Source organism: Orbicella franksi, chromosome 10, assembly GCF_964199315.1.
Source record: "Orbicella franksi chromosome 10, jaOrbFran1.1, whole genome shotgun sequence".
Taxonomy (NCBI): Eukaryota; Metazoa; Cnidaria; class Anthozoa; order Scleractinia; family Merulinidae; genus Orbicella; species Orbicella franksi.
In genome coordinates this window covers 2,665,220-2,679,812 of record NC_138154.1, presented here as the reverse complement: position 1 = coordinate 2,679,812, position 14,593 = coordinate 2,665,220, and the positions used below count along the sequence as shown (strand labels likewise).

Genomic DNA, 14,593 nt, shown 5'->3' with positions numbered 1-14,593 from the left:
GTTCGCTGTCTCTTCGAGAAAAATGCTTTTATTTTGAGACCCTAACCTTATTAATGTATCAGCGATTCAAGATTGCCGGGAGTTAATTTACATTTGCAGTCATTCTGAGTCATTTCAAAGGCTGGAGAGAAAAAAGAAAACAGACTAAGGGAAGATATCTGCCAGATCTAAGTTCCGCTGAGAAAAGGACTTACCAAGGAGACAAAGCAGCTGGATAAAGGGTAGGCATATTTGTTTATATGCGCTAGCTCGGACTGCATTGCTGGACATACAACTATTCTCTCTGACGCTAAGATAAAGGGATCATTGTACCATACAATCAATGCCTCGCTCATAGCACTTTTGTATTAGCACTGATTGCTTTAAATCAGTGCAACTTTACATGATGGAATTTTCCAAAAGTTGCCGGATAACAAGGGTTAATTGTTTGCCCTCTTTTTCAGTCTTATTGGGTACATTGAATGCAAGGGACTATCGCATGTTGCTCACCAGCAACCGTAGTTAAATCATGCAATGTATTTTATTTGGCATAAGTAAAATGTTTAAATTGTCTATGTTATTAAAAATCTTCATCAGCTAAAAGAAGTCAAGATTTTACCTTCTTAAACTTTTCTTCAGTTTGTAGTTGAGAAGGAAACAACTTTCGCCTTTCTGTGTGGCTTTCTTTGAGCAAAAGTATATCATTTGTCGCCTTTGGTTCTGTTTCACAAGGCTAGCTGGTCAGACCAGTAGGTTCTGCGTGTAATCTAAGCAAGTGTCTGGAAAATATTGCCAAAGTACAATTTGAAAGGCATAATGCACGAAGTGTTTGATTGCACCAAGCAAGTGAATTTCCGGTAATAAACACAATCCAAAACAGCTTTCATTTGAACTCGTCGTTGACCAACCAGTTGAGGCAACGGTTTCATTCTGCACGCTAGTGCCGTGAATTAACTAGAGTCGTGTAATGAATGATGTATTGATGAACTGTATATCGTAATGGACACTTCTGCCAGTTTAAAACTCTTTGACCAAAGAGCGCACGTCTGGATAATAATTTTGCCAGATTATTTGGCAGGAATTTGTCGCCTGTGGTATTGGGCGGGCATAAAGGCGAAAACTCCTTTTTTTGGCATGTTCACTCATTCACAAGGCCAATGGGGCAAATTCCTTTGGGGTGATCCGGGTCAGGATTTATGATCTGAGATCACACTGATCATGTTCACGAGAGGCCGCAAATGACTTCTGGAATGTCAGGAGATAAGTAGCCTGCATTGCAGCCAGACATGTTCACCAGCGGTTTAGACTGTCTGCGACGCAGGCTAGAGATAAGTTGACCCATGAGAAACTTGACATTAAAGACACTGCCTAAAGACATGGTCGCAAACAAAAGGGGTTGTGTTCCTAATTAATTACACGCTTTGACAAGGTCTGTGAACCCAGTATGTGCACAGGAACCACACGAAATTGCAAACGTCATGTCAGTTCATTGATTAGTAGAGAGGGTGATTGGGGGTATAGATCATGTTTCACAGAAAATTAAAAAGGCCTTTTCACAAGTCACGAAAACTGATATAATAGTGGTCGCAGCCGCACTAGAGATTTAATCGGGTTATTTCTAATTAATTAATTACGGTTAACCGGGTTACTGAAAATTCGTAATGCGGCCGCTAATTTCGGCTGTTCATGGAACTTAAACCGGGTTTATGGTGACTATGGAAATTAATTGAACAATAGATTTTTTAACCGGGTTAGGTTAATTTTAAACCACCTTTTTCCGTGCTTTAACCCACGTTAGCAGCCTCTTATCAGCAGTCTGATCAGCACTGTGCATTGGCTTTTTCGAAATCTGACATTTTGTTGGTTTATCTCACTTCACAACCCAATTTAGCGCAGCCGCTCATAAAATATAACCCCGTTATTATTATAACCAACCTTTAACCGAGTTTAGAATTTTTAACCAGGTTTCTAAAAAATAAACCCAGTTAACTCTCTTAGTGCGGCCGCAGCCAGTGGCATTTTACACTTCATGGAAAATAAAACAAACGTTCTGGAAATTCACGGCTCACAATTACTAAGACAAATCCAGTGCACGCCTGACGAACAACCAACGATTGCTTTTGCTGCGAATCCTTGCGGCTTCTGTCATGAGTCTTTTGCGGTGATCGCCTGACGAATGACTAACAATTGCTTTTGCTGTGAATCCTTGCGGCTTCTGTTGTGAGTCTTTTGCGGTGATGGCCTGACGAACAACGATTGCTTTTGCTGCAAATCCTTGTGGCTTCTGTCGTGAGTCTTTTGCGGTGATCACCTGACAAACAACCAACGATTGCTTTTGCTGCGAATCCTTGCGGCTTCTGTTATGAGTCTTTTGCAGTGATTGCCTGACGAACAACCAACAATTGCTTTTGCTGCAAATCCTTGCGGCTTCTGTCGTAAGTCTTTTGCGGTGATCACCTCATTGTAACGAACAACCAACGATTGCTTTTGCTGCAAATCGTGCAGCTTCTGTCGTGAGCCTTTTGCGGTGATCACCTGATGAACAACCAACAATTGCTTTTGCTGCAAATCCTTGCGGCTTCTGTTGTGATTCTTTTGCGGTGATCGCCTCATTGTAACGAACAACCAACGATTGCTTTTGCTGCGAATCGTGCAGCTTCTGTCGTGAGCCTTTTGCGGTGATCGCCTGATGAACAACCAACAATTGCTTTTGCTGCGAATCCTTGCGCCTTCTGTCGTGAGTCTTTTGCGGTTATCTCCTGACGAACAAGTAACGATTGCTTTTGCTGCGAATCCTTACAGCTTCTGTTGTGAGTCTTTTGCGGTGATCGCCTCATTGTAACGAACAACCAACGATCGCTTTTGCTGCGAATCCTTCCGGCTTCTGTCGTGAGTCTTTCGCGGTGATCACCTGGCGAACAACTGATGATTGCTTTTGCTGTGAATCATTGCGGCGGTGATCGCCTCATTGTAATGAACAACCAACGATTTCTTTTGCTGAGAATCCTTGCGGCTTCTCTCATGAGTCTTTTGCGGTGATCGCCTGACGAAGAGCTAACGATTGCTTTTGCTGCAAATCCTTCCCGCTTCTGTATTGAATCTTTTGTGGGGATTTGCTATTTTGCCAATGAAATGTTATACTGACAAAGGTAACTGACATCTGTTTGTTTCATAGGTTCATTTGAAAATAAAAATGACAGACACTTGGTAGCCAAAGCCTAATGAGGGCTTTGTAATCTTGTCTTGTTTTTACTTCATGAGCTAAACAGTTTTTCTTTGCATGGAGGTTCGTTGACATTTTGGAGCAATAACTGTGGGAAACAAAATGAATGTGAAAGTTTGTCATATGTGAGCGTTTGAAACAAGTGATAGGTTGCTTGTTGAACTTATAATAACAACAATAGATCTTCATTAACTGAATATCCAGATTCCGTCTGTTAACCGAATGGACATTGTTTATGCTTCACTCTTCTTTTGGAGGGAATTCACAATTTATTTTCAGAGTGAAGCTTGGATCCCTGAAGGATAATCAGAACACTGTAAGCACATTTTATCTTTCCCTTTTGTTTACTGTTGTATGGTAAGTGTAATCTTTTAAGTATTACAAAAAATTTCCAGTCAAATGTAAAAATGAAACCATTAATGTATTTTTTGCGTTCACAGTACACAATACTAAATCCGTTGTTACATTAATAGTTTTAAAGTGCACCTAACCCCAAATTTTTTTTGCTAAAACAAATCTAGACTTTATTTGAAGCATTTGGGCAAAGAAATTTTTGAATTTGGTTGAATCCTCGATTTTCTATGCCCTTTCAAAGTCGCGATTAAGTGTTTCACGACCGCGTTTTAGGGAGTCTGGGGCGGCGGTACCTGATGACGTCTACCCAGGAACCAAACACAATAGCACCTCAGTCAACTCTCTGTATTTGCTCGAGAAAATAAAATGCAAAACTAATCGTTCTGATGTATTTTGGGACTAAAACGTCCAAGTTTTATCTCAGAATCATTTCTTTTTCGTCTCTGGAGTCAGAGTTAAGTTTCGATTCGGAAGGCTCCGAAATAAACTTCGATCGAGCATGTTTGACAACTGTGAACTCACTGCTTAGAGCTTTGAGAGCAATTTACAATATTTCAAGCGACGAAAGGGAAGACGTCTTTGCGGACGAGCTGCTTGTATATTAGGAATGGAAAGCTAGATACGAAGTGGAGGAGCAGGCAAACGAAAAGCAGGAAAGAAAACTCAAGGACTGCTTTGGATGGTAATTTTGTCAACTAAACATCAGATTCCCACACGTGTTTATAGCCCATTTACATTTGTCCTTACCGAGAATGTATTTTGTCAAGGTTCTGTTAAATCCAGTTTGTGTTTTACTTTCAGTTGAATGCTTCATGTTTATAAGAGCGACATACGTGTTGCAGTTTTCGAGACTTGATGACCTCCAAAACATTGGCTTCGATCGATTGAAAATCGTATTGTTTGGACCTGTATTTTTGAAGCTGCAGGAAGCAAGGCAGAAGGAAACATTTCCTACAATTACCGATTTCACATTGTCACACGTTTTAAGTCGTAACTCCAAATAACCAATGTAAATTGTTCTCAAAGTTTACAGTGAAATTCGTCAGATAAGCGAAAAAGATGTGTTCCCTAAGCGGTCCGCAGATAATGTTATGCGGTCATATTTTCGACGCTATTGCACAGAATCTTTGTTGCACTGCTGATTTCCAAACCTTTGAAAAACTCTGTGAGTCTAACAATTTTGTTATCATGTAATTCTAGAGGGTTAATCTTCGACTTTCATCTAAATCAAAAGAGAAATAAGTGTTGGTTAGCGGCGTACAGTTGCGATCCATTTACATATCAGTATAACGCTTCTTGATCATGACCGGATCACACAACTTTGCCGGTTGTTATAAATACTGCGGGATTGGAAGACATAGGTTGTCAGTAGTATTTCTACAAATTGCTGGTTAGCTTTAAGCAGAAAATTCATGAAAATAGCGTTCGAAAGTCTGCAGAACAAATTCCAGTGAGAGTTCTTCAATGGTTCTCACAGATTCAGTTCGCTTGTTTCGGTTCGACAAAATCAACCATCGTTTACGTCTTTATTCCACCATTAGCCAATCATCGTCAGTAAATTGTACAGTACATTTCTCTTTAAATCTGGAATATTGCCGCAACAGCCGATAGCACCTCTGGAAGGCGTTTCTGCGCACTTTTCGAATGTGTATTGCGCCATCCTGAAGGAAATGAGAGGAAATGAGATATCCAACCTTCCTGGGTAGACATCACAAGAGCCGCTGGACCCATTCTCCTCAAACTCGGTCGTGAAACAAAATGGCGGTGTTTTGGAGCTATTTTCGAGATTTTGTCGTGGCACAGAAAATCAAGGATTTAACAGAATCCAAGAATTTTTCCGCAGAACTATTTCAAATAATAAGTAGATTCGTTATAGCGAAAAAAATTTGGGGGGTTAGGTGCACTTTAAGGAAATGTACCTTGCTATGGTATATTGCGATTACTTGCTCGCTGGCTGGCAAAAAATGGTATACTTGAACATGCTGGCAAACTTTTGGCAAACTTTTCTTAGGCTGGCTAGCTAGGTGACAAATTTAAAGCATGCTGGCTCGTTGACAACCTCAACGTCAAGCACTGACTGGGAGTCTGATAACTTCAAAATCCTGCTTGCTGGTAGTGAAGAGTGGGTATTTTTTTTCCCAGGGAAGTTAAATATTAAACAAGATTGACGTAGCGACACTCGGGTAATGTTGAGCACACTGTACGGTGGATTTTCTTCGAAACAGTCATTGGGTACTCCTGACTTGTAGGTGTGATTTAAATTCAATATTCTTGCAAATGTTATTTTTCAATAGTTAGTTCATGGCAACCTACACATTTTGCCTTTGTTGAAGCCTTTACTGACCACTGGTGGGTGGCAGGAAGGGAAGTGCATGTACAGCAATGTAGGTTTTCAGTGAGGCGCATGTCAAGGATAGATGCGTTTTTAAATGTATTGCCTTTCCAAACACAAGTGTCCAGGAAATGTGACACAAAATGTTCATTTAGGGATACTAAGTAGATTGTTTTAGAATTTTATTTTAGGGATATTTCTTTTTACAAAATTGGGATACAGGTTACTTCCAAAATTTACCCAGGTTATGGATTTTTCAGATACCCCCTAACAGGGCCTCCTTATTGCAGGTACTTAATGCATAACACTTTCATTCAAATAATTTGTTGCAAGCTTTGTCAAAACAACCAGAGGGATTCAATATTTTCAGACATATCTTAGCCAGTTTTCATTTCCATGAAAACTTATTGCAAAGCTCCAGAACAAGAGAGGAAGGAGGAACCTACCCCATGTAACATAATCCCAGTGGAATTTTGGCTAATAACATGGTAGATCTCACTAGCCAAAGAGCTCTTTCTACTAGCCATAAAACTTTTTTTCTCCTAAAACAGCAAGGAAATGCGCCAAAATACGTTGTTTGTGACAAATTTTTAACTTTTAGGCATTCCAACCTACTTTAGGCAAAGAGCCTGGAATCTTGTTCTGTAGAAAGTGCCAGATTACTAAGCTCCAGACGTTCCACTGATGCAACAACAAATTCTGCACTCCAAATGTACAATGAAAAGTTCTTATTCAAATTCATTTATGCAAATTAGCTTGTTTCAGTCTTCCACCCGTAGTCGCTCACGCATCCAAAAATGTCTTCTTTGGCTGGTTGAACGTGGGTAAAAAAATGTGCAGAGAGGCTGGAGACTAATCAGTATCCCGTAGACATGTGCAGTTTGTTCCAACCGGTTCTGTATTTTCAAGGCGGTGGTATTGTGGATAGTAATTATAACCATTTTTTGAGTTCCTTCAAGGTTTTTGCCTGAAGTTTCTTACACATATTTTGAGCAGTAAAATTTTGAACTTTTTTAAGACAGTTCCGGTTCATTCCAGCAAAATTTATCACTGTTGTGGTTTCCACAACCATTTTCAGAGGAAGGTGAGAGATTTCTCAACTGTATGCACATATGTGAACATCCATTAACTTGTCTACAAAGTTTCACTCTTCAGAGCATTGGCTGTGACATGGACATCCCCTGTTATTCGCATCACAAGATTAAACTGGCCTCCTTTTGTTGGTGGGAACGTATTCAAATTCAACACTGAAACGAGCAGCTGAAAGCCAAAACAAGCCAGTGAATTCATCGAGGTGCCCGCAGTGGATAACTTGGATGTAAGCTGTGATGTTCAGAGGAAGTACCCTTCTTTCTTGTGTAGATGTTGTGTTATGAAGCTTGACCATGATCAGAAATCAAGAAACAGAAATACTAGCAAAATAAAGTTCCCAGGAAAAAAAGGTAATTGTCATGTATTCTCTTCTCGTGAGTCTTATGTTGCAAGAGAGGGAGCTCGCCCTATTTGTAGTTTCCTTCTAAGAAAAAGTCCAAGAAAGAGGGGCAACATTCCTGACATTATCTTAATTGGGCATAGCAGTGAATCTTCACCTGGAGCAAGTCCAAGTAGCAAAAAGAGGTCCGAACACGTGAGGCAAATTCTTAGTGACTCCTCACCATCAAGTTCTGTTGATAGTGGGAGTTCAAAGAAGCAATTCCATGAAGAGATACCAACAATGCTAAATAATCCTTTTGAAGGTGACACTTATGAGCTCACTGGCATTTGAAGAAAAGCATTTTGCACATATTTTTCTGTGTAAGATCTGCGTGAACATTCCAACTGAGGCAGTAATGCTCAGTAATTGTCACCATGTCTTCTCTGAGCACTGCCTTCAACTCTGGCTGGCCTGCAATGGTGTGTGCCCTACATGTCGCCAGTGTGTTGACTTGGGGGAAGACATCCTGCCACTGCATCAACTCATGTTGGCAGTTTTTGATTTGTTTACAATATCTCACAAGTACTCTGAAAATGGATGCACAGAAAAGCTGAAAATAAACCAAATCCATGATCATGAGAACTCATGTAAATTTAGAAAGGGAAAAAAACAGAAGGGATCCTACCAAAAGGTAAAATTGTGTGATGTGTTGTGCCAATATCATGAGCATGGAAGACTAAAAGGCTTGTACACAGCTTTGTCAGACTTTTACGAAACCCTAACCCTAACAGTGTGGCGAACTTTCACTTCTCCACTCATTGATGTAGTTTCATTCGTTCTTCGCTGTTTTCGCTTTTTCAAACTGGTCCATGTTTTTAACGTGCTCTATGTTTACTTATAACTTAATAGCGTTACACCTAATGCCAAAAATGTTTGGTAGTCACAACAACAATGCTGATACACTGAGTGATCAATTTGTGACATCCATACAGATAATTCCTGGGATACCGTCTCGGTTGATTGCATACGTGCCATAGGGTGGTCAAGCAAGAGGTAAACTTTTACTTCCAACTAAAATGTAAAACCGCCATTTCTCCGCCAATACTTAGCCTTTTTCAAAAAATTTTTTCAGAAGTTAGAGATCATTCTTCGACCACTACTTTGAACCAAAAATCCAAATTTGAAGAAAATTGCTGACCCAAAGGTATACTGTAACCTTGATGTAACATTTGTTAATTCCATGAAGGATGAAAAAAGAGCTCTTACTGACGGTGGATAACAGGGCGCAGGATCAAAATTCCTACGTGACCTGTGCTACGCCACACAAGAAACAGCTATAAGTAAGCTAGGCACATTCAAAATCTGTTGTACTTTGGAAGACACCAAACAGATTGCTGACTTACTCTATTTCAATCTTGACAAACTAACTCTCACACAACTTGCTGCACTAGCTAAGGGGGTCAAAACTCACTCAACATTAAATATTGAACACTCTGAATGCAAAGTAGATGCAACTCAAACCCAGATAAACTTAGGAAAATTTTGTTACAACCTTTTGACACAGGAAATAGCTGGTGTCATCCAATGGAACAAAACTTCAGATATTAAGCACCATATTGAACAGGCAACAAACAAGCTTAACACGCATCGGAAACAAACAATTGCGATCAATCCTTGTTTCTTGCCACCAGGGAACTGTGCCAGGATTTTGTTCACGCAGAAGAATGCACCCCACATTCTTCATCCTCTCCAATCTGAAGTAAAGAAGCCAAATTTTTCAAATCTTTTATTATCAGTGAGATTTATGAACAAACTTTTCAGCTCCAGAAAGCCAAAAGAAGAATTTCCAGATGAGTGGTATCTCTATAAGTCAAGGGTTATAGAACTTGGTTGCCAACTCACGCTGTACTATTCTTATGCAAGATGGAGTAGTTATGTGTTTATGTGGTTCTGGTATGGCGGCGACACATGTAATGCGTGGCTCCGCAGTTTCTAAACCCTTTTGGGCTCCTCTTTGCTTATTGCTCCTTGTTTTATATGTGGTTCTGGAACCAAATCAACGCAGCAACCTTACGAGCCGAAGCAGCTGTGAAGCATTAAGATTAAAATTCCTGGAAGAAGTTTTATCATTTCGACTTCCTTCGAGGCATACACGCTGGAGGACGTTCACGCTGCCAAGGGTGCCTCACAACACGGGAGCTACAAGCTTGTTTCAACTGCACTTGAAGTCAGGGGATATTCATCCGAATCCTGGACCGAAGAAGAGAAATACCACTAAATATCCTTGCGGAGAATGCCAATGCAATGTGCAAAATAATCAAGACGCCATTTTGTGTGTGGAATGTCAAAGGTGGTTTCATGCAATGTGCATCAATATGAGCAAAGCGACTTTCAAATACTATCTTAAGAATTCTAATCTCCCTTGGACCTGTTCCTTCTGCTCTTTACCAAAGTTCAGTGATTCTTTCTTTGAACAACCGAATGATGGTCCTGGTTCTTCGATAATCAATTCGCAGGAGGCTTATGGAGGTGTTGCTAGAGATTTATGCATCGGCTCCTCAGATGATTATGCAGATCCCTCTGTTGTAGATGACAGTTTGAGGGAGTTTGCAATGACCCTGCGGCAATCATCTGTTAAAGATTTTAAAGTTGCGCACCTGAATGTTAGGAGCCTTCAATCGAAGATTGATGAGATTCGCTTGCTACAAGAATTATGTTATTTCGACATTCTCGCAATAACAGAGTCGCATCTCGACAGTTCTGTTCCTGACTTTCATATCGAAATTGAGGGTCTTCACTTTTTCCGTTTGGATAGGCCAAAACGTGAAGGAGGGTGTGTGCTGTACTACGCGGAAAATCTTACTGTCATTTACAGAAGAGATCTGTCTGATAAGAACCTTGAGGCTATCTGGATTCAAGTGAATTTCTCATCAGTAACTGCTTTATTTTCTGTTATTTACAGAGCACCAGATGATAATGACTTCTTCGATAAATTTCAGAAACAATTAGAAAGCGCATGGCTCAGATCATCCTACATCTTCCTATTAGGAGATTTAAACTGCGATCTGAACATTCTGAACACTGTATCAAGGAACAAGAACACAGCAAAGTTGTTGAGTATTTTTGATGCTTTCAATTTAGAGAATACAACAACATCGCCAATTCGTGTGACACCAACTTGTGAATCACTAATTGACCTAATTGTGACATCCAAGAAAGAATTGATCCATTCATCTGGTGTTTTCCACTTGGGAATTTCTGATCACAGCTTAATTCACACTTCTATTCGACTGACACAAAAACGGCCTCCCGCTAAAATCAAAACTAGGAACTACAAGAAGTTTAATGAGGCCAACTTCCAGCAGGATATTTCCTTCGCGCCCTTTCATGTTGCCTCTGTTTTTGACAATCCTGATGACAAACTATGGGCCTGGAACAAGTTATTCCTTGATGTGTGTAATCAACACGCACCTCTTAAAGATGTAAAGGTCAGAAGCTCCTCACTTCCTTGGATTACAAACAGTATCCGTCTTAAGATTAACCGAAGATACAAACTATTCAAATTGGCCGTGAACACTAAATGCCCACAAAATTGGAGCGAGCACAAGAGGATTCGAAACGAAATTACCACTGACCTTCGTCAGGCCAAAGCTATGTACTTCAATGAGTTGTTTACTGAGATTAAGACTACTAGAGCATATTGGAATCTAGTGCGAAAAGCCACTGCACCGAAGAAGCAAACTGTTGTTGGTCCACTAAAAACTGAGTCGGGTCACCTTGTTGTTAAGGACGACGAGAAAGCTTGCTTGATAAACACCTATTTTGCCTTGGTTGGTGAGAAATTGGCGCTTGATCTCCCGCCTTCAATCACGCAATCGCTGTCTTCTGATTTGGTGACACAGACAAAAATTGTACCATCACTTTCCAAGGTCAAGCTCTCTGAAGTTGGCGTTCTGCAACAAATAAAGCATCTTAAATCCAATAAGGCTACCGGTCCTGACGGTATTTCTCCAAAACTTTTGAAATTAGCCAGTCATGCAGTGAGCCCTCACCTCACGAGCCTTTTCCGATGGAGCATCCACCACGAAACTGCATACAAGGGTTGGAAACTTGCAAGGGTGTCTCCGATTTTCAAATAGGATGACAGTACCGATCCAGGAAATTATCGTCCAGTCTCTACTTTGTTGGTTCCAAGCAAGCTGCTCGAATCTGAAATCAATACCGCCATTGTCAATCATGTGACGAACAATAACCTGATAACTCCTAATCAGTAGGCCTATAGGAAGGCTCACTCTACTGAGCTACTTCTCATTCATCTCAAAGAGAAACGGTGGAAGTTTGTTGATGACGGCCTCACAGTCGCTGTCGCTTTTGTAGACTTCACGAAAGCCTTTGATAGTGTATTACATTCGCGCTTATTGGACAAATTACATGGACAGTTCGGCATTGATGGTGAACTCTATGCATGGATCGATAGCTACCTTTTGAATTGAAAGCAGTTCACGACGATAAATGGAAAAGAATCATCGAAAATGTATGTTAGGTGCGGAGTACCACAGAGCTCGGTGTTGGGTCCTACTTTGTTTACGCTTTTTACGAATGATTTACCTTCATTCATTAAATCTGGAGATACTTTTATGTACGCTGATGACACTACGGTTTTCTGTACAGGCTCCTTGCAAGACGTCGCCTGCAATTTACTAAATTGTACTTTTCAACTGGTGTGTTAACAACCGCCTTACTCCACATCCTGGCAAGTGCGAGGTTATGTTACTCTCCAAAGCTCGGCTTATTGCTCCGCTGCCTGCCATTTATATCGGCAAGTCCATCATTGAATACAAGGCTACGGCCAGGCTTCTGGGTGTTACCTTGGATTAAAACCTGAGCTGGATACCTCACCTGAAAGAAGTCATTAAAAACTTTGCAAACAAATTGAGCCTCCTGAAGAAATCCAAGTTTCTACCCAGTCATGTGTGCGAGTCACTTTACGTAAAGGTTATCCAGCCATCCATTACGTACGCAATGCCCGTCTGGGGCAGGGTTAATCAGACAGAGTTAGTTAAAACATTGGAAAGACAACATTGCCGTGCTGCTAGAATTATTTTTGGCTTTCCACCGGACATGCCAACAGTTGACGTTTTTAGCTACCGTTAAGTGGAACACTTTAGCATATATGTATAAACGTTCTTTAATTAAACTTTTTTTCAAGGGTTATCATGGCATGCTCCCTAGCACTTTGGCTGAAGAGTTGATTATCCACGGCGACAGACCTTCTTCACGAATGAAGTATGGGCTGATAGTACCGAGTTTTGCCTCCAAATACGTTAAAAACTCCATTTCCTATAGAGGGGCTGTCCTCTGGAATGCTATAGGGCGAACTAATAGATCGATACTAGAGAGCACAGACCTGAAATCTTTTTTGAAGAATGTTGTTAATTGTAACACTTTTAAGGAATTTAATTTTAATGTTTTAGCCCCACAAATAATTCACAAAAGATCAGAGAATTTTATTTATTTTTAATTATTGATCTCATTCGTTGTTATCAAAATTATATTTTTTATAAGAATTACTTAATTCTTGTATTAATTTTTTATTAACTGTATTAATTATTAATCTATAAATTGTAGTTATTTTATGTATCTTATTAGTACACGACCCCACAAGCTTGTTAGCTTTGACGTCTTTTATCGTGTATAAATAAAGGTTGTATGTATGTATGTATGTGCATAAAACCATAGAGCATGTCCAAGACGTTACTGAGAGCAATGATACCATGGGAGGCTTCTCTGGAGAGGGTGATGAGGCAAGCAACAAAACCTTCTGCCACATGTGCAAAAAATCATTCAATGAAAATTTCCCTTTATCATAGTGTTAGTGACATAATGAAAATGCATTGGCTTTATTGTTTGCAAAAAGCCAAAAAAAAAACACTTAGCAATGTTGCAAAGCAAAAATATGAATGCAGTATTTGTAATCGGCATGGGCATACCTACATCACCTGCCCTTTGAAGCTGCAACAAACCAACCAATAGACACTACTTCTTATTGCTTTTTTTACAGTTGCTGCAAATAAATTTTCCTTCTTGTATCTCCTTCATGCCAGTGCAGAATTGAAGTACCCACATTTTACACAGGCCCCACACATTTCAGCCATGGAATGGAGTAGACTACATTGAAAACATTGATTTGACATTTGTCACCAAGATCACGTAGATCAGCTTGTGGTAACAACTTCGTGAACACGACAATTTCCATTTTGGTTCCCCCACAAATTAACAAGGTTGAACTGCCTAATGCAAACATATTGTGGCGTGCAGTTGCATGCATGGCAGGTGCAGTCTTGCTTAGGTATACCAGTTTATCAAGACCAAAGACAAACAAAGTTTAACTGACATTTGGTTTGGTTGTGATGCTTCTATCCTTTGCCATGTAGCCATCAAAGACATAAACCATGTTATCAGAAATTGTAGCAGCTTGTGATGAAAGGTATTGAGGTGTGGATGTAGGAACTTCACAAACACTTGACACAATTTGATTTGTGTCTAAGTTAAACTGTACAGCACATATTTCAGTTATATTCCAATACTGGACTGCACTGTCATCTTGCAACTGAACCCCTCCAATAATATATAAAGTGTCTCCTTTCTAAAAACATCAGGACGGTAAGCCCTTGGTGCAATGCTTCCAGTTAAACATGACCAAGTGTATCCACTCATATTTAACAAATACAAATTTCCATCTTTGCATGTCTGTTGAAACACATGTTCAACATCTCTGTTGTCTAAAGAAATCCCCCAAATAGAACAGCTCATTCATTTGTTTACACGAAGTGTAAACCACGCAATGTTGTGATCCAAGATATTTATTCCTGAATTTGTCACAGTGAACAGAGCGCTTGTCGCATGGTTTACTATCATCGAGGATAGGCTCCAGTCTACACTTGGCTAAGTTACGTGAGCTTTAATGCTTCAGAAGGTGGCCATTTTGTATTTGTGCGTAACAGTTGTTGAAGATTGTTTTTTAGCTAGTTATTCGTTCATCTTTGTTGCTTAGATTTCACAGGCCAGCTTTCGTACAGTCGCCTTGTCTTCAAAGTGCCGATTACAGCGAGGAGTTGTAGGTCAACATTTCACGGTCTGGACCTTTGGTGCAGGTTGCGCCACACTCAAACTTTGGAGTCATTATTGACTCTCCCAAGCCAACATTTAACGCCTTGAATCTGCTCAGCAGAAAGTGTCTGAAAGTATTTGAAAGGCTCTGAAATTACTCGAAAGCAAAAGAGACTCTCCT

The 14,593-nt window shown here is 40.1% G+C and overlaps 1 protein-coding gene across 1 annotated transcript; it reads left to right on the top strand.

Annotated features, from left to right (window-relative positions):
- Positions 1 to 9,677: 9,677 nt before the first annotated feature.
- On the top strand, positions 9,678 to 11,441 carry LOC145501406 (uncharacterized). Its single transcript, XM_081480890.1, has one exon. The coding sequence runs from the start codon at positions 9,678 to 9,680 to the stop codon at positions 11,439 to 11,441; it is 1,764 nt and encodes a 587-aa protein (XP_081337016.1).
- Positions 11,442 to 14,593: the final 3,152 nt, after the last annotated feature.